Source organism: Oncorhynchus keta, unplaced genomic scaffold (assembly GCF_023373465.1).
Source record: "Oncorhynchus keta strain PuntledgeMale-10-30-2019 unplaced genomic scaffold, Oket_V2 Un_contig_1204_pilon_pilon, whole genome shotgun sequence".
Classification (NCBI taxonomy): Eukaryota; Metazoa; Chordata; class Actinopteri; order Salmoniformes; family Salmonidae; genus Oncorhynchus; species Oncorhynchus keta.
The window spans coordinates 493560-520076 of NW_026277744.1; the positions used below are offsets into that span (position 1 = coordinate 493560).

Genomic DNA, 26517 nt, shown 5'->3' on the forward strand with positions numbered 1-26517 from the left:
AGCTAAACAGCCAGTCAGGCAGTCACTCAGTCAATCACCCAACCAACCAGCCAGCCAGCCCCTCCAGCCAGCCCCTCCTATGCTCCATAGAATAGATACAGTGGTGTTGGCTGGACCAATCAGCTGCTTAAACAGCAGGGGTTGATGCTGGGAGAGTGAGAGAGAGGCACAGAGAGGGAGGCTGCACACACATCTCTCACACACACACACGGTCGTTCCTTCTGAGACCAAACACACACACACACACTCGCTCGCACACAGACACACACTCTGATCTCTCTTCCACACACTCAACGTTTTATTATCCACTTCTGATCTGATTTTACATGTACATTTTGAATTGGTTTTATTTTTTGCATGTTTTCATACATTAGTACAATACACACATTTGCCAATATGTGCCTTGTTCCAGTTGTCGTGCTGTTAGCTTTTCTGGGTAAGTACGTCAAATGGTTTTTGAAATACTTTTGCAATACTTAAGCCTGGTTAGTTTGCAGTTCTTTTGTATACGAAGTGCTGTTTACGTGATTTACTGTAGAGGGTGTGGAAAAAGGTCACGTAACATTTACACCTTGAAATCCACTTGCTTAGTTAATAGTTGATTGTTAACTATCCTATTAACTGTCCCTAAAAAGAGATTATGATCAATACAGTTTCTTTCTGAATACTTTGTTTTATTCAATCAATCAAACTAATCTATCAAGTATCAAACGAATCCATCAAGTATCAAACTAATCTATCAAGTATCAAACTAATCTTTCAAACTTGATGTTAAAAATCACAGTTATGTTCCAATGGAGTTGTCTTCTGCATGGTCACAGGTTCAGAACACACCTGTGGTGTATATTTACATATTACTCTGTTATTACCTTTTCACCCTTAGAGACATACCCTCCACCTGTCGCAGCTAAGAATGTCATTTGATACTGTAGCATTTCTCAGGGCTACCCAGGCTAATTGGTAGAATTACATGCGCTGAGAGACAATGTCTGCTTCCCAAATAGCACCCTATTCCCTACATAGGTCAAAAGTAGTGCACTATAGTTTCAGACAATGTTATCGGCCCATTGGGTAGCAAGGGTGATAGCCATTTCATTCATCCTTAATACATGGCTTGGCTCACGCAGCAGTCTTTGGCGCCAGTAGCCTATTCTCTATGGCTGAGTTGAGCTCTTGTATGAAATCCATTCATGTGTTACATGAGACCAGTGTAATTTCAATGTGTGTCACTAGCTTAGATCAGGTGACCAGTATACTCCTGGTAATGGGGCATATCGGTTAAGTGAGAGGTAGAGTCCAGTAGCCCACATTCATAGGTGCTTTGTTTACTTCCTCCAGATATCCTAATATTGATGTTTACTGCATACCTTACATTCAGTCCTGAGTCATAGGCTAACATTCGGCTAGAATATGAAGGTATATTAACTGGTAGGCGTATCTGTTTTATAGGCAACTACATGCATGTTGATTACTTAATATTACTAATTCGCTGCAGCTATCTGTCATCGTCTCACGTTAAATATACAGTTCTAGCTTTTGAAATTACAGTGATGATGAAATATACTAATTATTGACATTCAGTGGTGTAAAAGTACTTAAGTAAAACTACTTTAAAGTACTACTTAAGTAGTTGTTTTGGGTATCTGTACTTTACAATTTATATTTTTGACAACTTTTACTTTTACTTCACTACATTCTTAAAGACAATTACATTTTGAATGCTTAGCAGGATAGGAAAATTGTCTAATTCACACACTCATCCCTACTGCTTCTGATCTGGTGGACTCACTAAACACACATGCTGTAATGTTTTGTGTGTAGCTGGTGCATAGGAGTCAGGCGCAGGACAGCAGAGATGAGTAACACTCGTAACTTTACTCAAAATATCAAATAACAAGTCGTACATTCCCACAAAACAATGGACCGAACATACAATAAAACAATCACGCACAAAAACCATGTGGAAAACAGAGGGTTAAATAATGAACATGTCATTTGGGAATTGGAACCAGGTGTGTAAAACAAAGACAAAACAAATGGAAAATGAAATTGGATCGACGATGGCTAGAAAGCCGGCGATGTCGACCGCCGAATGAACAAGGATAGGGACCGACTTTGGCGGAAGTCGTGATACATGCTTTGTGTGTAAATTATTTTTGAGTATTGTGCCCCTGGCTATCCGTAAATAAAAAAAACAAGAAAATGGTGCCGTCTGGTTTGGATAATATAAGGAATTTGAAATGATTTATACGGCAGCGTAGCCTAGTGGTTAGAGTGTTGGACTGGTAACCGGAAGGTTGCGAGTTCAAACCCCCGAGCTGACAAGGTACAAATCTGTTGTTCTGCCCCTGAACAGGCAGTTAACCCACTGTTCCCAGGCCGTCATTGAAAATAAGAATATGTTCTTAACTGACTAAATACTTTTAGACCTTTACTCAAGTAGGATTTTACTGGGTGACTTTTACTTGAGTCATTTTCTATTAGGGTATCTTTACTTTTACTCAAGTATGACAATTGGGTACTTGTTCCACCACTATTGACATTACAGTAATAATAAAAAATATACTAGCTATTGACATTACAGTAATGATGAAAATATACTAGCTATTGACATTACAGTGATGATGAAAATATATTAGCTATTGACATTACAGTAATAATAAAAAATATACTAGGTATTGACATTACAGTAATGATGAAAATATACTAGCTATTGACATTACAGTGATGATGAAAATATATTAGCTATTGACATTACAGTAATAATAAAAAAATATACTAGCTATTGACATTACAGTAATGATGAAAATATACTAGCTATTGACATTACAGTGATGATGAAAATATATTAGCTATTGACATTACAGTAATAATAAAAAATATACTAGCTATTGACATTACAGTAATGATGAAAATATACTAGCTATTGACATTACAGTGATGATGAAAATATATTAGCTATTGACATTACAGTAATGATGAAAATATACTAGCTATTGACATTACAGTGATGATGAAAATATACTAGCTATTGACATTACAGTGATGATGAAAATATACTAGCTATTGACATTACAGTAATGATGAAAATATACTAGCTATTGACATTACAGTGATGATGAAAATATACTAGCTATTGACATTACAGTGATGATGAAAATATATTAGCTATTGACATTACAGTAATGATGAAAATATACTAGCTATTGACATTACAGTAATGATGAAAATATATTAGCTATTGACATTACAGTAATAATAAAACATATACTAGCTATTGACATTACAGTAATGATGAAAATATACTAGCTATTGACATTACAGTGATGATGAAAATATATTAGCTATTGACATTACAGTAATGATGAAAATATACTAGCTATTGACATTACAGTGATGATGAAAATATACTAGCTATTGACATTACAGTGATGATGAAAATATACTAGCTATTGACATTACAGTAATGATGAAAATATACTAGCTATTGACATTACAGTGATGATGAAAATATACTAGCTATTGACATTACAGTGATGATGAAAATATACTAGCTATTGACATTACAGTAATGATGAAAATATACTAGCTATTGACATTACAGTAATGATGAAAATATACTAGCTATTGACATTACAGTGATGAGGAAGTGACTGTAATAGTGGGGGAAACCCTTTCTACATGCCTTGGAAAATATGTCAGTTTAACCACTGCTACTGTATAGTCGTCAATACTTAAGCTTGAAGAAATATCATAAACCACTTTAAGATTATCCTAAAAGACCTAGTGCAGGCAAAAACATGAATTCCTGTGTTTTATATATATTTCCACACTATGGCCCCCATAGTGGTTGAAATAATACTGTGAAATTGTGAAGATTATAATAATGACCTTTTAGTGTAAGAGCTGTTTGAAAAGACCGTCAGAAATGTCAGCTTGTTTTGGTGGGATGGAGCTTTGGCCTGCCTGGTAATTAGTTAATAGACCAATAAAAAAGAGAGTTCCAAACGTCTCTGCCAATAACAGCTAGTTTTCAGTTTCCCCCTCCCAACTCAGACCACTCCTAGACAGTCCTAGTGAAATTCTACCTTGAGAAATGGACCTCTACCAAAATATATTTTGGTTTCTTTTCGACCATTTTAATTGAGAACGATCACAGTAAGGTACTTATTTGTGACCCAGAAATGATATTTAGATAAAAACGGCTGCATTGGACCTTTTAAGAACTTCCTTGAGAAATGAGAAAGATCAATATCAATTACTACACCTGTCAGTTATTACGTCCATAATGGCAAAGCATGTGAACACTCCAAAACAATTCATATGTAACACAATAGGGACGTACCTCCTTGTGCACTTATTTACTTCCACATTTGTCTGTCTGTATGTCTCTCTGTCTGTTTGGCTGTGTTTTTCAGGTTTCAGTTCCTGCATCCAGTTTCAGGCCAACCTAAACATGGGGGGAGTCACGGGATGGGTGCGGTTTGACTCCACTAATCAGACGGCGACCATAAACGTCACCGGTACCGGAACCTGTGATTCGTCGCTCAACTTTTCCCTGAGTGTGTTCCCTGTGATGTTCGGCCATTTTGCTCAGCCTTGCCTTGAAGCCAACGTAGGAGCGAGCATCTTCAAGTTCACCATTGATCCATTCTCATCCAACACCACTGTTAATATGTCCAGTCTATTTAAGCAGAGGTCAAATCTGGAAGACCTTTCGTTGACCTTGGAGACGTGCAACGGCACTAAAGCTTGTACAGTCATAAGCGGTCAAACCACAGTTCAGACGTGGCAGGCCAGGTTCTTCAGCTCGGTCGCCGGCGACATTTACATCAGGCAGAACGTCGGCCAGACCCACGCCAGGGTCCTCGGAAACTTGGCAACGATTGGTCAGGTCGGTGCTACGGCAACCAACATCACCATCTTGACGTCGCAGAGTTCTGCTAGAGACTGTAAGGCTCTTCTGGATAGTCTGGAACCTTCATCTCTCATCCAGATTGGGGAACTGAAAGTAGGCAGCCCTCTTATACCCATCAAGTCTCGTTTGGACCTTGCTAGCTTCAGCTCCAACACCCGCTTTGCTCTCCTCAAACTGGGGTCTTCGAGTTATATGTGCGCTGAGATCAGACAAATGAATAGGAAGGATGTGAGCGCCCTGGTGAACATGAGAGGGGTCAAGGGTTACTTCCTCTTTAGGCAGGACTCGCCGTTCGATGTCACAAAACTGAGAGTGAATCTGGCCAATCTGGGGAGCCGGGTTGGACCCTATCACATCCACCATTTCCCCACACCTCCTATGAGGTCACCGCCGCAGACGACCTGCTCCAACGACAACGTTGGAGGCCATTGGAACCCGTTTGGGATGGACACTAAAGATCCCACCTACCCCTCTGGACCTGGGTCGACCCATGACCGGTATGAAGTAGGGGACCTCAGCGCCAGGCATGGGTCACTAGAGGGTAAAGCTGTGATGGAAGCAGTTTTCACAGACTTCAACCTCCCTCTGTTCGGACAGAACAGCATAGTGGGTCGGTCTGTGGTAATCCACCGTCCGGATGGAACTAGGTTCCTGTGCGCCTACATAAGCTACCCAGGAGAGGTGCATGTAGCCAGGGCTACATTCCGTCACCCTTTGGTGGGCATGGTCCAGTTCGTCCAACTCAAGAGCAACCCGTTGTCTGATGTCACAGTCTTCATGGATCTGTCCTATGGGAGACCATCTGAGACCGCTACACGTAACCACCACTGGCACATCCACATGTATCCTATCAGTTCGGAGACAGACGCGGACAAGGGGAGGTGTGGGACCACGGGGGACCACTGGAACCCCTTCAACGTGGACACAAAGGATTTGAGCTACGCCCTCCACTGTGGCCCCTCCTGCCCCTTTTCCTGTGAGGTGGGGGACCTCTCCAAAAAGCACAGCACCCTCGACCTGGGGACCCGAGTGGGTGGGGCGTCGGCCAAACACTTCTTCACGGATACCACTTCCTGGTTGTCACTTCCCGCCAGGTCGGGCTCCATGATTGGTCGATCGGTGGTGATCCACAGTGCGGAGGGTGCCGCGCCCAGGATAGCCTGTGCTAACCTCACGGAGGTCCGGATGCCCGCGGCGGTCTTGGGCCCCTGGCATGGACCAGGGGTCTCTAGGGGCCAAATCCGGTTCTCCCAGGCTTTCCCTCAGGGCCCAACCATGATGGACGTCTCCCTGGCTGGACTCAGCTCCAGGGCTGCGGGCTACCACGTCCACATGCTGCCTATCAGTACCACAGGTACTATTTCATGTACTTTACAATGGGAGCCAGATGTCCTTGAGTGTTGTGAAAGTCCTCTAGTGTTCTGACTGTTTGTTCAGCCTTTGTGTGTATATCTGTTAATTAATTTCAAAGTTGTAACTCTTTTGTAATATGAACGGATGACTTGATAAAATCTTTATTTTTTCAAACGCAAAGTATCAATCCTTTCCCCTCATTTTGTGAAAGGCTTTTATCAAATAAAGCATATTATTATTAATATTACAGGAGAGCCCTGCTCGGACAACAACGTCATGGACCACTTCAACCCCTTCTCCTGGAATGTGTCTGCTTCTCCTGCTCCGGGGTCAGGGACTGTGGATGAGTATGAGACCGGGGACATCAGTGGGAAGTTCGGGATGCTGACGGATCAGAACCAGACACAGACTCAGTATTTGGACGGGAATATGCCGATGACAGGGCCAAACAGTATAGTGGGGAGGTCATTGGTGGTTCACTACACTAACGGATCTAGGTGAGTGTGGGGATTTTGTGTGTGTGTGTGTGTGTGTGTGTGTGTGTGTGTGTGTGTGTGTGTGTGTGTGTGTGTGTGTGTGTGTGTGTGTGTGTGTGTGTGTGTGTGTGGTGTGTGTGTGTGTGTGTGTGTGTGTGTGTGTGTGTGTGAGAGAGAGATTGAGGGAGAGAGAGACAGAGAGAGAGAGAATGTGTCCTTTGTCATGGGTCTGTATAGCCACAGTTCCCTCCAGAAGTGCTATAAACAGCCAAACCAAAAATACACAAGGGGAAAGATTGTAACAGGTGGTGTGTGATTCATTTAAGACGGCTGTAGACTTGGTTCCTCTTTGGGTCACATTTGTGATACCTTGACATTCATGAACAGAACTTCTGACAAAATTAGAATGTTTTACATTATCGTACCAGTCGGTTCACGCAGAATCATTTCTGACTCAAATCAAACACTGTACTCATGTAAAAGGGAGATATATTCACTTTTTAAATGTAACCTATATTTCACTAGGCAAGTCAGTTAAGAAGAAATTCTTACTTACAATGACAGCCTACCGGGGAACAGTGGGTTAACAGCCTTGTTCAGGGGCAGAACAACAGATTTGTACCTTGTCAGCTCAGGGATTCGATCCAGAAACCAGAAAAACCTTTCGGTTACTGGCCAAACACTCTAGGACACAAAGACATTTGAGTCATTTAGCAGATGCTCTTATTCAGAGGAACTTACTGTATTTGCATGTGCATACATTTTCCTACTGTTCACCCACGGGAATTGAACCCACAACCCTGGCGTTGTAAGCACCATGCTCTACCAAATGAGCCACACTTGGCTATACAGGACATGGGACAGCTCACATTATTACCTTGAACGAAGCTTCTTTGGCACAACAAGAAGCCAAACAGGCCTTTACAGGGTAGGATGTCTGGAATACTGCATCCTCATCTCTTGTTGTGGTGTTGACTTGTAAAGGGGGTATGTGGTCGGCAGTTTATAACACGTCTGAATCAGGTTTGCGTCCCCTCAATGTTTCATTGCTGAGTCGTTCACAACAATTGCTTTCTTTAATGAGTTCATAATTGGTCTGTTTGTGTTTGTGAACTCCAGGATGCGGTGTGCTGACGTCTTAGCTGAGAATGCAACAGATGGACACTGGGTGTTTGCCAAGGCTGTCTTCAAAAGCACGGTGACAGGGACAGTCACACTGGTAAGACCTGGACCTCACCTTTGCTCTCTACAATATTCAGATGGCACAAAAGTACTTCACTGGTTTGAATCCGGTCTAATGCTATTTCAGAAAAAAATCCAATAAAGCAATAATTGCCAAATATATACAACAACAAAAAAGACTTCATTATTGCCTACAGGGGAAACCGATTTAGACTAATTCAGACCATGAGGAATACAAGAACACGTATCTGCAGGGGTGGATGTTATCCCGGTTATGATACGTCCCAGGAGAGTAAGCTGGCGAATCATTACAAAGCTGCCACAAAAACATGACACTGTATTTTCTGCTGCGCCAGACAGTGAATTCATTACTGAGTCCTGTGTGTGACGGCAGGGCGTGTGTCTGGATCTGTGTGTGTATATCTGTGAGTGTTTGTGTTTGTCTATGTGTGTCTATGGCTGTGTTTATTTTTTTCTCATTAATTGGTCTTTTGAACAATCAAATTGGTAAAAAGACCAATTTGTGGAAAAATATCAGAATTGGGCTCCCTGTGTAAACACAGCCATGTAGTATTGGCCTGTAGAGTCAGCCCCCAGCCTCCCGGCAGCCCCCGGCAACCCCAGACAGTCCCCAGTCTAAAGCACTCAGGAGAACAGCTGTATTTGTCAGGCTCCTATACAGACTTGTGTCCTCCACAGTGTATCTCTATCACTGTTTTGGATGATTAGAGAACCCATCAAATATCCTTTCAAATATTATGGTCTATCATATGCAGGATTTACATGCTCTTTACAGACAGTTCAGAACACCTGGTAGGAGCGTCTCATAAAACAAGTGCTAATATAGCTTTGCTGACAGGACAGCAGGTGTTCATGTTCCCAGTGACGTAAGATTGCATAACCTTAAAACACCTGGTTAAATTACATTGACTCAGTAGCTAGTCTAACAGTATCCTCTACTGTCTTCAGTCCCATTGACTCAGTAGCTAGTCTAACAGTATCCTCTACTGTCTTCAGTCCCATTGACTCAGTAGCTAGTCTAACAGTATCCTCTACTGTCTTCAGTCCCATTGACTCAGTAGCTAGTCTAACAGTATCCTCTACTGTCTTCAGTCCCATTGACTCAGTAGCTAGTCTAACAGTATCCTCTACTGTCTTCAGTCCCATTGACTCAGTAGCTAGTCTAACAGTATCCTCTACTGTCTTCAGTCCCATTGACTCAGTAGCTAGTCTAACAGTATCCTCTACTGTCTTCAGTCCCATTGACTCAGTAGCTAGTCTAACAGTATCCTCTACTGTCTTCAGTCCCATTGACTCAGTAGCTAGTCTAACAGTATCCTCTACTGTCTTCAGTCCCATTGACTCAGTAGCTAGTCGAACTGTATCCTCTACTGTCTTCAGTCCCATTGACTCAGTAGCTAGTCTAACAGTATCCTCTACTGTCTTCAGTCCCATTGACTCAGTAGCTAGTCTAACAGTATCCTCTACTGTCTTCAGTCCCATTGACTCAGTAGCTAGTCTAACAGTATCCTCTACTGTCTTCAGTCCCATTGACTCAGTAGCTAGTCTAACAGTATCCTCTACTGTCTTCAGTCCCATTGACTCAGTAGCTAGTCTAACAGTATCCTCTACTGTCTTCAGTCCCATTGACTCAGTAGCTAGTCTAACAGTATCCTCTACTGTCTTCAGTCCCATTGACTCAGTAGCTAGTCGAACTGTATCCTCTACTGTCTTCAGTCCCATTGACTCAGTAGCTAGTCTAACAGTATCCTCTACTGTCTTCAGTCCCATTGACTCAGTAGCTAGTCTAACAGTATCCTCTACTGTCTTCAGTCCCATTGACTCAGTAGCTAGTCTAACAGTATCCTCTACTGTCTTCAGTCCCATTGACTCAGTAGCTAGTCTAACAGTATCCTCTACTGTCTTCATTCCCATTGACTCAGTAGCTAGTCGAACTATATCCTCTACTGTCTTCAGTCCCATTGACTCAGTAGCTAGTCTAACAGTATCCTCTACTGTCTTCAGTCCCATTGACTCAGCAGCTAGTCTAACAGTATCCTCTACTGTCTTCAGTCCCATTGACTCAGTAGCTAGTCTAACAGTATCCTCTACTGTCTTCAGTCCCATTGACTCAGTAGCTAGTCTAATAGTATCCTCTACTGTCTTCAGTCCCATTGACTCAGTAGCTAGTCTAACTGTATCCTCTACTGTCTTCAGTCCCATTGACTCAGTAGCTAGTCTAACAGTATCCTCTACTGTCTTCAGTCCCATTGACTCAGTAGCTAGTCTAACAGTATCCTCTACTGTCTTCAGTCCCATTGACTCAGTAGCTAGTCTAACAGTATCCTCTACTGTCTTCAGTCCCATTGACTCAGTAGCTAGTCTAACAGTATCCTCTACTGTCTTCAGTCCCATTGACTCAGTAGCTAGTCGAACTGTATCCTCTACTGTCTTCAGTCCCATTGACTCAGTAGCTAGTCTAACAGTATCCTCTACTGTCTTCAGTCCCATTGACTCAGTAGCTAGTCTAACAGTATCCTCTACTGTCTTCAGTCCCATTGACTCAGTAGCTAGTCTAACAGTATCCTCTACTGTCTTCAGTCCCATTGACTCAGTAGCTAGTCTAACAGTATCCTCTACTGTCTTCAGTCCCATTGACTCAGTAGCTAGTCTAACAGTATCCTCTACTGTCTTCAGTCCCATTGACTCAGTAGCTAGTCTAACAGTATCCTCTACTGTCTTCAGTCCCATTGACTCAGTAGCTAGTCTAACAGTATCCTCTACTGTCTTCAGTCCCATTGACTCAGTAGCTAGTCTAACAGTATCCTCTACTGTCTTCAGTCCCATTGACTCAGTAGCTAGTCTAACAGTATCCTCTACTGTCTTCAGTCCCATTGACTCAGTAGCTAGTCTAACAGTATCCTCTACTGTCTTCAGTCCCATTGACTCAGTAGCTAGTCTAACAGTATCCTCTACTGTCTTCAGTCCCATTGACTCAGTAGCTAGTCTAACAGTATCCTCTACTGTCTTCAGTCCCATTGACTCAGTAGCTAGTCTAACAGTATCCTCTACTGTCTTCAGTCCCATTGACTCAGTAGCTAGTCTAACAGTATCCTCTACTGTCTTCAGTCCCATTGACTCAGTAGCTAGTCGAACTGTATCCTCTACTGTCTTCAGTCCCATTGACTCAGTAGCTAGTCTAACAGTATCCTCTACTGTCTTCAGTCCCATTGACTCAGTAGCTAGTCTAACAGTATCCTCTACTGTCTTCAGTCCCATTGACTCAGTAGCTAGTCGAACTGTATCCTCTACTGTCTTCAGTCCCATTGACTCAGTAGCTAGTCTAACAGTATCCTCTACTGTCTTCAGTCCCATTGACTCAGTAGCTAGTCTAACAGTATCCTCTACTGTCTTCAGTCCCATTGACTCAGTAGCTAGTCGAACTGTATCCTCTACTGTCTTCAGTCCCATTGACTCAGTAGCTAGTCTAACAGTATCCTCTACTGTCTTCAGTCCCATTGACTCAGTAGCTAGTCTAACAGTATCCTCTACTGTCTTCAGTCCCATTGACTCAGTAGCTAGTCTAACAGTATCCTCTACTGTCTTCAGTCCCATTGACTCAGTAGCTAGTCGAACTGTATCCTCTACTGTCTTCAGTCCCATTGACTCAGTAGCTAGTCTAACTGTATCCTCTACTGTCTTCAGTCCCATTGACTCAGTAGCTAGTCTAACAGTATCCTCTACTGTCTTCAGTCCCATTGACTCAGTAGCTAGTCGAACTGTATCCTCTACTGTCTTCAGTCCCATTGACTCAGTAGCTAGTCTAACAGTATCCTCTACTGTCTTCAGTCCCATTGACTCAGTAGCTAGTCTAACAGTATCCTCTACTGTCTTCAGTCCCATTGACTCAGTAGCTAGTCTAACAGTATCCTCTACTGTCTTCAGTCCCATTGACTCAGTAGCTAGTCTAACAGTATCCTCTACTGTCTTCAGTCCCATTGACTCAGTAGCTAGTCGAACTGTATCCTCTACTGTCTTCAGTCCCATTGACTCAGTAGCTAGTCGAACTGTATCCTCTACTGTCTTCAGTCCCATTGACTCAGTAGCTAGTCTAACAGTATCCTCTACTGTCTTCAGTCCCATTGACTCAGTAGCTAGTCTAACAGTATCCTCTACTGTCTTCAGTCCCATTGACTCAGTAGCTAGTCTAACTGTATCCTCTACTGTCTTCAGTCCCATTGACTCAGTAGCTAGTCTAACAGTATCCTCTACTGTCTTCAGTCCCATTGACTCAGTAGCTAGTCTAACAGTATCCTCTACTGTCTTCAGTCCCATTGACTCAGTAGCTAGTCGAACTGTATCCTCTACTGTCTTCAGTCCCATTGACTCAGTAGCTAGTCTAACAGTATCCTCTACTGTCTTCAGTCCCATTGACTCAGTAGCTAGTCTAACAGTATCCTCTACTGTCTTCAGTCCCATTGACTCAGTAGCTAGTCTAACAGTATCCTCTACTGTCTTCAGTCCCATTGACTCAGTAGCTAGTCGAACTGTATCCTCTACTGTCTTCAGTCCCATTGACTCAGTAGCTAGTCTAACTGTATCCTCTACTGTCTTCAGTCCCATTGACTCAGTAGCTAGTCTAACAGTATCCTCTACTGTCTTCAGTCCCATTGACTCAGTAGCTAGTCGAACTGTATCCTCTACTGTCTTCAGTCCCATTGACTCAGTAGCTAGTCTAACAGTATCCTCTACTGTCTTCAGTCCCATTGACTCAGTAGCTAGTCTAACAGTATCCTCTACTGTCTTCAGTCCCATTGACTCAGTAGCTAATCTAACAGTATCCTCTACTGTCTTCAGTCCCATTGACTCAGTAGCTAGTCTAACAGTATCCTCTACTGTCTTCAGTCCCATTGACTCAGTAGCTAGTCGAACTGTATCCTCTACTGTCTTCAGTCCCATTGACTCAGTAGCTAGTCGAACTGTATCCTCTACTGTCTTCAGTCCCATTGACTCAGTAGCTAGTCTAACAGTATCCTCTACTGTCTTCAGTCCCATTGACTCAGTAGCTAGTCTAACAGTATCCTCTACTGTCTTCAGTCCCATTGACTCAGTAGCTAGTCTAACAGTATCCTCTACTGTCTTCAGTCCCATTGACTCAGTAGCTAGTCTAACAGTATCCTCTACTGTCTTCAGTCCCATTGACTCAGTAGCTAGTCTAACAGTATCCTCTACTGTCTTCAGTCCCATTGACTCAGTAGCTAGTCGAACTGTATCCTCTACTGTCTTCAGTCCCATTGACTCAGTAGCTAGTCTAACAGTATCCTCTACTGTCTTCAGTCCCATTGACTCAGTAGCTAGTCTAACAGTATCCTCTACTGTCTTCAGTCCCATTGACTCAGTAGCTAGTCTAACAGTATCCTCTACTGTCTTCAGTCCCATTGACTCAGTAGCTAGTCTAACAGTATCCTCTACTGTCTTCAGTCCCATTGACTCAGTAGCTAGTCTAACAGTATCCTCTACTGTCTTCAGTCCCATTGACTCAGTAGCTAGTCTAACAGTATCTACTGTCTTCAGTCCCATTGACTCAGTAGCTAGTCTAACAGTATCCTCTACTGTCTTCAGTCCCATTTGACTCAGTAGCTAGTCGAACTGTATCCTCTACTGTCTTCAGTCCCATTGACTCAGTAGCTAGTCTAACAGTATCCTCTACTGTCTTCAGTCCCATTGACTCAGTAGCTAGTCTAACAGTATCCTCTACTGTCTTCAGTCCCATTGACTCAGTAGCTAGTCGAACTGTATCCTCTACTGTCTTCAGTCCCATTGACTCAGTAGCTAGTCGAACTGTATCCTCTACTGTCTTCAGTCCCATTGACTCAGTAGCTAGTCTAACAGTATCCTCTACTGTCTTCAGTCCCATTGACTCAGTAGCTAGTCTAACAGTATCCTCTACTGTCTTCAGTCCCATTGACTCAGTAGCTAGTCTAACAGTATCCTCTACTGTCTTCAGTCCCATTGACTCAGTAGCTAGTCTAACAGTATCCTCTACTGTCTTCAGTCCCATTGACTCAGTAGCTAGTCGAACTGTATCCTCTACTGTCTTCAGTCCCATTGACTCAGTAGCTAGTCGAACTGTATCCTCTACTGTCTTCAGTCCCATTGACTCAGTAGCTAGTCTAACAGTATCCTCTACTGTCTTCAGTCCCATTGACTCAGTAGCTAGTCTAACAGTATCCTCTACTGTCTTCAGTCCCATTGACTCAGTAGCTAGTCGAACTGTATCCTCTACTGTCTTCAGTCCCATTGACTCAGTAGCTAGTCGAACTGTATCCTCTACTGTCTTCAGTCCCATTGACTCAGTAGCTAGTCTAACAGTATCCTTTACTGTCTTCAGTCCCATTGACTCAGTAGCTAGTCTAACAGTATCCTCTACTGTCTTCAGTCCCATTGACTCAGTAGCTAGTCTAACAGTATCCTCTACTGTCTTCAGTCCCATTGACTAAGTAGCTAGTCTAACAGTATCCTCTACTGTCTTCAGTCCCATTGACTCAGTAGCTAGTCTAACAGTATCCTCTACTGTCTTCAGTCCCATTGACTCAGTAGCTAGTCGAACTGTATCCTCTACTGTCTTCAGTCCCATTGACTCAGTAGCTAGTCTAACAGTATCCTCTACTGTCTTCAGTCCCATTGACTCAGTAGCTAGTCTAACAGTATCCTCTACTGTCTTCAGTCCCATTGACTCAGTAGCTAGTCTAACAGTATCCTCTACTGTCTTCAGTCCCATTGACTCAGTAGCTAGTCTAACAGTATCCTCTACTGTCTTCAGTCCCATTGACTCAGTAGCTAGTCTAACAGTATCCTCTACTGTCTTCAGTCCCATTGACTCAGTAGCTAGTCTAACAGTATCTACTGTCTTCAGTCCCATTGACTCAGTAGCTAGTCTAACAGTATCCTTTACTGTCTTCAGTCCCATTTACTCAGTAGCTAGTCAACTGTATCCTCTACTGTCTTCAGTCCCATTGACTCAGTAGCTAGTCTAACAGTATCCTCTACTGTCTTCAGTCCCATTGACTCAGTAGCTAGTCTAATAGTATCCTCTACTGTCTTCAGTCCCATTGACTCAGTAGCTAGTCGAACTGTATCCTCTACTGTCTTCAGTCCCATTGACTCAGTAGCTAGTCTAACAGTATCCCCTACTGTCTTCAGTCCCATTGACTCAGTAGCTAGTCTAACAGTATCCTCTACTGTCTTCAGTCCCATTGACTCAGTAGATAGTCGAACTGTATCCTCTACTGTCTTCAGTCCCATTGACTCAGTAGCTAGTCTTACAGTATCCTCTACTGTCTTCAGTCCCATTGACTCAGTAGCTAGTCTAACAGTATCCTCTACTGTCTTCAGTCCCATTGACTCAGTAGCTAGTCTAACAGTATCCTCTACTGTCTTCAGTCCCATTGACTCAGTAGCTAGTCGAACTGTATCCTCTACTGTCTTCAGTCCCATTGACTCAGTAGCTAGTCGAACTGTATCCTCTACTGTCTTCAGTCCCATTGACTCAGTAGCTAGTCTAACAGTATCCTCTACTGTCTTCAGTCCCATTGACTCAGTAGCTAGTCGAACTGTATCCTCTACTGTCTTCAGTCCCATTGACTCAGTAGCTAGTCTAACAGTATCCTCTACTGTCTTCAGTCCCATTGACTCAGTAGCTAGTCTAACAGTATCCTCTACTGTCTTCAGTCCCATTGACTCAGTAGCTAATCTAACAGTATCCTCTACTGTCTTCAGTCCCATTGACTCAGTAGCTAGTCTAACAGTATCCTCTACTGTCTTCAGTCCCATTGACTCAGTAGCTAGTCGAACTGTATCCTCTACTGTCTTCAGTCCCATTGACTCAGTAGCTAGTCGAACTGTATCCTCTACTGTCTTCAGTCCCATTGACTCAGTAGCTAGTCTAACAGTATCCTCTACTGTCTTCAGTCCCATTGACTCAGTAGCTAGTCTAATAGTATCCTCTACTGTCTTCAGTCCCATTGACTCAGTAGCTAGTCAACTGTATCCTCTACTGTCTTCAGTCCCATTGACTCAGTAGCTAGTCTAACAGTATCCTCTACTGTCTTCAGTCCCATTGACTCAGTAGCTAGTCTAACAGTATCCTCTACTGTCTTCAGTCCCATTGACTCAGTAGATAGTCGAACTGTATCCTCTACTGTCTTCAGTCCCATTGACTCAGTAGCTAGTCTTACAGTATCCTCTACTGTCTTCAGTCCCATTGACTCAGTAGCTAGTCTAACAGTATCCTCTACTGTCTTCAGTCCCATTGACTCAGTAGCTAGTCTAACAGTATCCTCTACTGTCTTCAGTCCCATTGACTCAGTAGCTAGTCGAACTGTATCCTCTACTGTCTTCAGTCCCATTGACTCAGTAGCTAGTCGAACTGTATCCTCTACTGTCTTCAGTCCCATTGACTCAGTAGCTAGTCTAACAGTATCCTCTACTGTCTTCAGTCCCATTGACTCAGTAGCTAGTCGAACTGTATCCTCTACTGTCTTCAGTCCCATTGACTCAGTAGCTAGTCTAACAGTATCCTCTACTGTCTTCAGTCCCATTGACTCAGTAGCTAGTCTAACAGTATCCTCTACTGTCTTCAGTCCCATTGACTCAGTAGCTAATCTAACAGTATCCTCTACTGTCTTCAGTCCCATTGACTCAGTAGCTAGTCTAACAGTATCCTCTACTGTCTTCAGTCCCATTGACTCAGTAGCTAGTCGAACTGTATCCTCTACTGTCTTCAGTCCCATTGACTCAGTAGCTAGTCGAACTGTATCCTCTACTGTCTTCAGTCCCATTGACTCAGTAGCTAGTCTAACAGTATCCTTTACTGTCTTCAGTCCCATTGACTCAGTAGCTAGTCTAACAGTATCCTCTACTGTCTTCAGTCCCATTGACTCAGTAGCTAGTCTAACAGTATCCTCTACTGTCTTCAGTCCCATTGACACAAGTAGCTAGTCTAACAGTATCCTCTACTGTCTTCAGTCCCATTGACTCAGTAGCTAGTCTAACAGTATCCTCTACTGTCTTCAGTCCCATTGACTCAGTAGCTAGTCGAACTGTATCCTCTACTGTCTTCAGTCCCATTGACTCAGTAGCTAGTCTAACAGTATCCTCTACTGTCTTCAGTCCCATTGACTCAGTAGCTAGTCTAACAGTATCCTCTACTGTCTTCAGTCCCATTGACTCAGTAGCTAGTCTAACAGTATCCTCTACTGTCTTCAGTCCCATTGACTCAGTAGCTAGTCTAACAGTATCCTCTACTGTCTTCAGTCCCATTGACTCAGTAGCTACTAACAGTATCCTCTACTGTCTTCAGTCCCATTGACTCAGTAGCTAGTCTAACAGTATCTACTGTCTTCAGTCCCATTGACTCAGTAGCTAGTCTAACAGTATCCTTTACTGTCTTCAGTCCCATTTACTCAGTAGCTAGAAACTGTATCCTCTACTGTCTTCAGTCCCATTGACTCAGTAGCTAGTCTAACAGTATCCTCTACTGTCTTCAGTCCCATTGACTCAGTAGCTAGTCTAACAGTATCCTCTACTGTCTTCAGTCCCATTGACTCAGTAGCTAGTCGAACTGTATCCTCTACTGTCTTCAGTCCCATTGACTCAGTAGCTAGTCGAACTGTATCCTCTACTGTCTTCAGTCCCATTGACTCAGTAGCTAGTCTAACAGTATCCTCTACTGTCTTCAGTCCCATTGACTCAGTAGCTAGTCTAACAGTATCCTCTACTGTCTTCAGTCCCATTGACTCAGTAGCTAGTCTAACAGTATCCTCTACTGTCTTCAGTCCCATTGACTCAGTAGCTAGTCTAACAGTATCCTCTACTGTCTTCAGTCCCATTGACTCAGTAGCTAGTCGAACTGTATCCTCTACTGTCTTCAGTCCCATTGACTCAGTAGCTAGTCGAACTGTATCCTCTACTGTCTTCAGTCCCATTGACTCAGTAGCTAGTCGAACTGTATCCTCTACTGTCTTCAGTCCCATTGACTCAGTAGCTAGTCTAACAGTATCCTCTACTGTCTTCAGTCCCATTGACTCAGTAGCTAGTCTAACAGTATCCTCTACTGTCTTCAGTCCCATTGACTAAGTAGCTAGTCTAACAGTATCCTCTACTGTCTTCAGTCCCATTGACTCAGTAGCTAGTCTAACAGTATCCTCTACTGTCTTCAGTCCCATTGACTCAGTAGCTAGTCTAACAGTATCCTCTACTGTCTTCAGTCCCATTGACTCAGTAGCTAGTCTAACAGTATCCTCTACTGTCTTCAGTCCCATTGACTCAGTAGCTAGTCTAACAGTATCCTCTACTGTCTTCAGTCCCATTGACTCAGTAGCTAGTCTAACAGTATCCTCTACTGTCTTCAGTCCCATTGACTCAGTAGCTAGTCTAACAGTATCCTCTACTGTCTTCAGTCCCATTGACTCAGTAGCTAGTCTAACAGCATCCTCTACTGTCTTCAGTCCCATTGACTCAGTAGCTAGTCTAACAGTATCCTCTACTGTCTTCAGGCCCATTGACTCAGTAGCTAGTCTAACAGTATCCTCCACTGTCTTCAGTCCCATTGACTCAGTAGCTAATCTAACAGTATCCTCTACTGTCTTCAGTCCCATTGACTCAGTAGCTAGTCTAACAGTATCCTCTACTGTCTTCAGTCCCATTGACTCAGTAGCTAGTCTAACAGTATCCTCTACTGTCTTCAGTCCCATTGACTCAGTAGCTAGTCTAACAGTATCCTCTACTGTCTTCAGTCCCATTGACTCAGTAGCTAGTCTAACAGTATCCTCTACTGTCTTCAGTCCCATTGACTCAGTAGCTAGCCTAACAGTATCCTCTACTGTCTTCAGTCCCAGCAGACTTTTCTGGATGGCAGCTACAGTGACATCACTCTGGAGGTGGACGTGCGAGCATCACAGGTGCTAGATGTAAGCATGCATGGACCTCTTGCATCTGTTCAATCTCTTTTAATAGATACAACAACAAAAACGGTCACATTGTCATTGTTATCTAATTCCTAACCTTATCACAGGTAGGTTCAATTAAAAACAGGAGCCTGGAAAAATATCCTCTTTTTGTGGCAACAAATAACTTCTGTCACATAGTGGCTGTTATCTAGCCTACTGTGCAATCTCGGCATCGAGAAATCAAAGTCAATCAATCAAATGCAGACGTAGAAACACAATGCAGATGTAGAACCACAATACAGATGTAGAAACACAATGCAGACGTAGAAACACAATACAGACGTAGAAACACAATACAGATGTAGAAACACAATGCAGACGAAACACAATGCAGATGTAGAAACACAATGCAGACGTAGAAAACACAATAGACGTAGAAACACAATGTAGAAACACAAGAAACACAATACAGATGTAGAACCACAATACAGATGTAGAAACACAATACAGATGTAGAAACACAATACAGATGTAGAAACACAATGCAGATGTAGAAACACAATACAGATGTAGAAACACAATGCAGATGTAGAAACACAATACAGATGTAGAAACACAATACAGATGTAGAAACACAATGCAGATGTAGAAACACAATGCAGATGTAGAAACACAATACAGATGTAGAAACACAATACAGATGTAGAAACACAATGCAGATGTAGAAACACAATACAGATGTAGAAACACAATACAGATGTAGAAACACAATACAGATGTAGAAACACAATACAGATGTAGAAACACAATGCAGATGTAGAAACACAATACAGATGTAGAACACACAATGCAGATGTAGAAACACAATGCAGATGTAGAAACACAATGCAGATGTAGAAACACAATGCAGATGTAGAAACACAATACAGATGTAGAACCACAATACAGATGTAGAAACACAATGCAGATGTAGAAACACAATGCAGATGTAGAAACACAATGCAGATGTAGAAACACAATGCAGATGTAGAAACACAATGCAGATGTAGAAACACAATGCAGATGTAGAAACACAATAGAAACACAATGCAGATGTAGAAACACAATACAGATGTAGAAACACAATGCAGACGTAGAAACACAATGCAGATGTAGTAGAAACACAATGCAACGTAGAAACACACAGATGTATACAGATGTAGAAACACAATGCAGACGTAGAAACACAATGCAGATGTAGAAACACAATACAGACGTAGAAACACAATACAGACGTAGAAACACAATGCAGATGTAGAAACACAATACAGATGTAGAACCACAATGCAGATGTAGAAACACAATGCAGATGTAGAAACACAATGCAGACGTAGAAACACAATACAGATGTAGAAACACAATGCAGATGTAGAAACACAATGCAGATGTAGAAACACAATGCAGATGTAGAAACACAATACAGATGTAGAAACACAATGTAGAAACACAATGCAGATGAAACACAATACAGATGAGAAACACAATGCAGATGTAGAAACACAATACAGATGTAGAAACACAATACAGACGTAGAAACACAATGCAGACGTAGAAACACAATACAGACGTAGAAACACAATACAGATGTAGAAACACAATACAGATGTAGAAACACAATGCAGATGTAGAAACACAATGCAGATGTAGAAACACAATGCAGATGTAGAAACACAATACAGATGTAGAAACACAATACAGATGTAGAAACACAATACAGATGTAGAAACACAATGCAGATGTAGAAACACAATGCAGATGTAGAAACACAATGGAGATGTAGAAACACAATGCAGACGTAGAACCACAATACAGATGTAGAAACAAATCAGCTGCTCTGTAACATTTTACTGTCTGTCACTAGAGTCTATCCACCGTAGAATCCTATCACAGGGTCTATTAGAAAAGGGGAGCTGTATAAGAAGAATGATAAAACATCAGATAAATCCTGTTTTCCCCACTGTAACCAGGTAACAGAGGTTTCCTGGACCATCACTGGTAAAGGCTCTGAGGTGAACCACAACCAGTGTCCCGGTGTTGGGGACACGTTTAACCCCTTCAACATGGAAGCTGGGGTGAGTTTATTCTCTCATTTTCACTCACAATACATCATGGCCCTTCTTCATGAAGTGTCTAGGATAGATCAGCATTCCTACTCTGAGACACTCTATGAATTAGGGCCCAGCACATCGCCATCATAGGAGTATTCCCCCCACTATGTAGCGCTGATCTCTGCTTTATTCCAACTTTAAAGTTCCACTTGATCAGCAAGTCTTATGGAATCCAACGGAACTGTGTTTGATATTCAATCGAATCTTTGTCTTTGACAATGTCACAGTTGTTGGGTTTTGAGTTTGCAAGACAGGCATTTCACTGTACTTATGCGTGTGACATTAAAACTTGAAACTACACCACAACCACAACCATATACTTCACATTGTTCTCATAACCAGAAGTGGAAGTGTTTGTTGGAATTGGTTTCAATAGTATTAGAATGCGTAGAACAGTCATGGAACCTCTGACCCAGCCCTATTGACATGAATGGGGACTTCCCTTCTAGTAATTATATTTCTATGGTTGGTTCCATCCTCTGCTCTGTTCTGTTCTCTCTCAGAACTCCAGTTGTTCCCGTGACAACGCTCTGAGTTGTGAGGTGGGAGATCTGACGACCAGACAGGGGACAGTCAGCCTGACACACAGACAGCTTTACACCGACACCAGCATACAACTGGCTGGGGACTACACAGGTAACACACAAGCATGTACGCACACACACACAGAGACACACACACACAGCACTGTAAGCTGGACCAGACAGAATACAGATGGCTGTACTCAGACACCAGCATACACATGTCAGGTGAGTACACAGGTAACACACAAGCATGTACGCACACACACATAGAGACACACACACAGCACTGTAAGCTGGACCAGACAGAATACAGATGGCTGTACTCAGACACCAGCATACACATGTCAGGGGAGTACACAGGTAACACACACACATTGTCTGTTCAGAAATCTAGACTCCTTTAGGAAGCACATGCAACATAATATTGATGTGTTGTCATTGCACGCTCACCGAACTGCAATCCAAAATTGTTGCATCACATTATTTCCCAAGAGAATCATGTTTCGTGAGAAAAATGTCAACCACCTTCACTATTAGTGGATATGTCATGTGTGAAACAACAAAGTCATTTAGGTGATAATATAAAAAGTATATTTCTGACTTTGGTGCTGTTGTTGATGTTGTTGTTGTAGTGGTCCACAGGTCCCTGGTCCTGAGGAGAGGCAGCGATGTCTTGGCGTGTGCCATCATTCTTCCAGAATCCCCCTGGGCAGAGCAGACCTTCCCCAACGTCATGTCTTTCAGCAGGTGGGTGTGATTGGGTATTAAACCGCCTGTGAACTCAAGACTGTGTTAGCCCATCAAGCTAAGACCTACAGGCGTTCGTGTTGGGAGCCAATATGTGAGACCGAGCGGGTATTAAACCGTGGAACTGGAGAGGGAATGAGGAAGTGAATGTTACATGTAATTAGACTACTTGTTTTTAATATTTGAGTACCTGGCACTTACATTTATGGGGAATATTTCAACCATCAAGGAAACACCAGTATTATCTTGCTCTGTGGAAAGGGTTCTACATAGAAAAGGGTTCTATAAAGGGTTCTCCTACAGCCGAAGAACCCTTTTAGGTTCTAGATAGCACCTTTTTTTCAATGAGTGTATTCTCACCACCTCCTCAGCCAGCCACCACACGTGCCACACCCGAATAATCACTAATCCTGAATTATGGGATATATATATATATATATATATATATATATATATATATATATATATATATATATATATATATATATATATATATATAATGTTCAGTGTACAAAACATTAGGAACACCTTCTCTTTCCATGACAAACTGACCAGGTGAATCCAGCTGAAAGCTGCAGCTGAATCCCTTAAGGATGCCACTTGTTAACTCCACTTCAATCAGTGTAGATGAAGGGGAGGAGACAGGTTAAAGAAGGATTTTTATGCCTTGAGACATTTGACACATGGATCGTGTGTTTCATTCAGAGGATGGATGAGCAAGACAACATATGCCTTTGAACAGGGTTTGGTAGTAGGTGCCAGGCATATTGGTTTGTGTCAAGAACTGCAACGCTGCTGGATTTTTCACGCTCAACAGTTTCTCGTGTGTATCAGGAATGGTCCACCATCCAAAGGATATCCAGCCAACTTGACACAGCTGTGGAAAACAATGGAATCAACATTGGCCAGCATACTGTTCTTAATGTTTTGTATACTCAATATCACACAGATGGGTTGTCATGTGCCTTTTACTGAGGAGTGGCTTCCGTCTGGCAACTCTACAGTAAAGGCCTGATTGGCAGAGTGCTGCAGAGATGGTTGTCCTTCTGGAAGGTTCTCCCATCTCCATCCACAGAGGAACTCTGTCAGAGTGACCATTCTTGGATTCTTGGTTACCTCCCTGACCAAGGCCCTTCTCCCCCGATTGCTCAGTTTGGTCAGGCGGACAGCTGTAGGAAGAGTCTTGGTGGTTCCAAACTTCTTCCATTTAAGAATGATGGAGCCACTGTGTTCTTGGGGACCTTCAATGCTACAGAAAATATTTTGGTACCCTACCCCAGATTTGTGCCTTAACACAATCCTGTCTCAGAGCTCTATGGACAATTCCTTCGACCTCATGGCTTGGTTTTTGCTCTGACATGCACTGTCAACCGTGGGACCTTATATAGCCTTTCCAAATCATGTCCAATCAATTGAATTTACCACAGGTGGACTCCAATCAAGTTGTAGAAACATCTCAAAGATGATCAATGGAAACAGGATGCACCAGAGCTCAATTTCGAGTCTCATAGCAAATGGTCTGAATACTTATGTAAATAAGGTATTTCAATTTTTAATTTTTAATAAATTAGCAAACATTTCTAAAAACATGTTTTCGCTTTGTCATTATGGGGTATTGTGTGTAGATTGATGAGGGAAAAAAACATTTTTATAAATTTTAGAGTGAGATTAGCGTAACAAAATGTGAAAAAAGTACAGGGTCTGAATACTTTCTAAATGCTCTGTATATATGACAGGATGTTGGTTGCACCTTAATTGGGGAGAACGGGATCGTGATAATGACTGGAGCGGAATCAGTGGAATGGTACCATATACATAAAACACATGGTTTCCAGGTGTTTGATGCCATTCCATTTGCTCCGTTCCATTATTATGCAGCCTCTGTGTATGTATGTATGTATGTATGTATGTATGTATGTATGTATGTATGTATGTATGTATGTATGTATGTATGTATGTATGTATGTATGTATGTACGTATGTATGTACGTACGTACGTACGTACGTACGTACGTACGTACGTACAGTGGGGCAAAACAGTATTTAGTCAGCCACCAATTGTGCAAGTTCTCCCACTTAAAAAGATGAGAGAGGCCTGTCATTTTCATCATAGGTACACTTCAACTATGACAGACAAAATGAGAGAAAAAAATCCAGAAAATCACATTGTAGGATTTCTGTAAGTCTTCACAAGGTTTTCACAGTGTTGCTGGTATTTTGGCCCATTCCTCCATGCAGATCTCCTCTAGAGCAGTGATGTTTTGGGGCTGTTGCTGGGCAACATGGACTTTCAACTCCCTCCAAAGAGTTTCTATGGGGTTGAGATCTGGAGACTGGCTAGGCCACTCCAGGACCTTGAAATGCTTCTTACGAAGCCACTCCTTCGTTGCCCAGGCAGTGTATTTGGGATCATTGTCATGCTGAAAGACCCAGCCATGTTTCATCTTCAATGCCCTTGCTGATGGAAGGAGGTTTTCACTCAAAATCTCACGATACATGGCCCCATTCATTCTTTCCTTTACACTGATCAGTCGTCCTGGTCCCTTTGCAGAGAAACAGCCCCAAAGCATGTTGTTTCCACCCCCATGCTTCACAGTAGGTATGGTGTTCTTTGGATGCAACTCAGCATTCTTTGTCCTCCAAACACGACGAGTTGAGTTTTTACCAAAAAGTTATATTTTGGTTTCATCTGACCATATGACATTCTCCCAATCTTCTTCTGGATCATCCAAATGCTCTCTAGCAAACTTCAGATGGGCCTGGACATGTACTGGCTTAAGCAGGGGGACACGTCTGGCACTGCAGGATTTGAGTCCCTGGCGGCATAGTGTGTTACTGATGGTAGGTGTTTATTACTTTGGTCCCAGCTCTCTGCAGGTCATTCACTAGGTCCCCCCGTGTGGTTCTGGGATTTTTGCTCACCGTTCTTGTGATCATTTTGACCCCACGGGGTGAGATCTTGCATGGAGCCCCAGATCGAGGGAGATTATCAGTGGTCTTGTATGTCTTCCATTTCCTAATAATCGCTCCCACAGTTGATTTCTTCAAACTAAGCTGCTTACCTATTGCAGATTCAGTCTTCCCAGCCTGGTGCAAGTCTACAATTTTGTTTCTGGTGTCCTTTGACAGCTCTTTGGTCTTGGCCATAGTGGAGTTTGGAGTGTGACTGTTTGAGGTTGTGGACAGGTGTCTTTTATACTGATAACAAGTTCAAACAGTTGCCATTAATACAGGTAACGAGTGGAGGACAGATGAGCCTCTTAAAGAAGAAGTTACAGGTCTGTGAGAGCCAGAAATCTTGCTTGTTTGTTGGTGACCAAATACTTATTTTCCACCATAATTTGCAAATTAATTAATTAAAAATCCTACAATGTGATTTGGGATTTTGTCTTGTCATAGTTGAAGTGTACCTATGATGAAAATTACAGGCCTCTTTCATCTTTTTAAGTGGAAGAACTTGCACAATTGGTGGCTGACTAAATACTTTTTTGCCCCACTGTATACAGTGCCAAAATATTTTGCACGCCCAATTTTTCAGTTTTTGATTTGTTAACATTTTTTGAAATATCCAATAAATGTCGTTCCACTTCATGATTGTGTCCCACATGTTGTTGATTCTTCACAAAAAAATACAGTTTTATATCTTTATGTTTGAAGCCTGAAATGTGGCAATAGGTCGCAAAGTTCAAGGGGGCCGAATACTTTCGCAAGGCACTGTATGTATGTATGTATGTATGTATGTATGTATGTATGTATGTATGTATGTATGTATGTATGTATGTATGTATGTATGTATGTATGTATGTATGTATGTATGTAGTCAAATTGTATATCTTCCCAACACATTTTTAAAACAATAAAATAAATAGTCTATTGTTCATTTTTCTCTCCAGATACGACTTCCGCAATAGGGTGGCAGAGGTCCTAGAGGTGAACATGTCCAGGGTCACCATCCTTCCAGGGTCTCCTCTGGCCACAGTGGACGGACCGTGCCAGAAAGTCAGCTTCCTTGTCTCAGGTACAGCCAGTAATAGAGTGCTGTATGTGAATGGGTAAAGCACAGTGATTCACAATATTCTCTGATCAAAGAAGAAAAAAATAAGAAACATTTTATGTCTCATAATTACAGAGGCAGTGGCACTTAAGACACATTTAAAACATTACATTGGTCATTCTTGTCTGTGCCCATGCAATTATCAGCTTCCTTATCTCTGGTGCAGC

At 42.3% G+C, this 26517-nt stretch overlaps 1 protein-coding gene across 2 annotated transcripts; it reads left to right on the forward strand.

The window, feature by feature from the left end:
- The first annotated feature begins 147 nt into the window (after positions 1–147).
- On the forward strand, positions 148–26367 carry cusr (Copper-only SOD repeat protein). Of its 2 annotated transcripts, XM_052500867.1 has the most exons (9): positions 153–436; positions 4419–6272; positions 6522–6768; positions 7867–7966; positions 18822–18899; positions 20885–20989; positions 21529–21661; positions 22182–22296; positions 26190–26367. In XM_052500867.1, the coding sequence occupies exons 1-9, from the start codon at positions 358–360 to the stop codon at positions 26350–26352; spliced, it is 2874 nt and encodes a 957-aa protein (XP_052356827.1). In that variant the 5' UTR covers positions 153–357; the 3' UTR covers positions 26353–26367. The 2 variants fall into 2 exon arrangements, with proteins under 2 accessions (XP_052356826.1, XP_052356827.1); XM_052500866.1 differs by lacking the exons at positions 22182–22296; positions 26190–26367 and adding an exon at positions 21898–22119 and having other exon boundaries at positions 148–436; positions 21529–21774.
- The last annotated feature ends 150 nt before the right edge of the window (positions 26368–26517 follow it).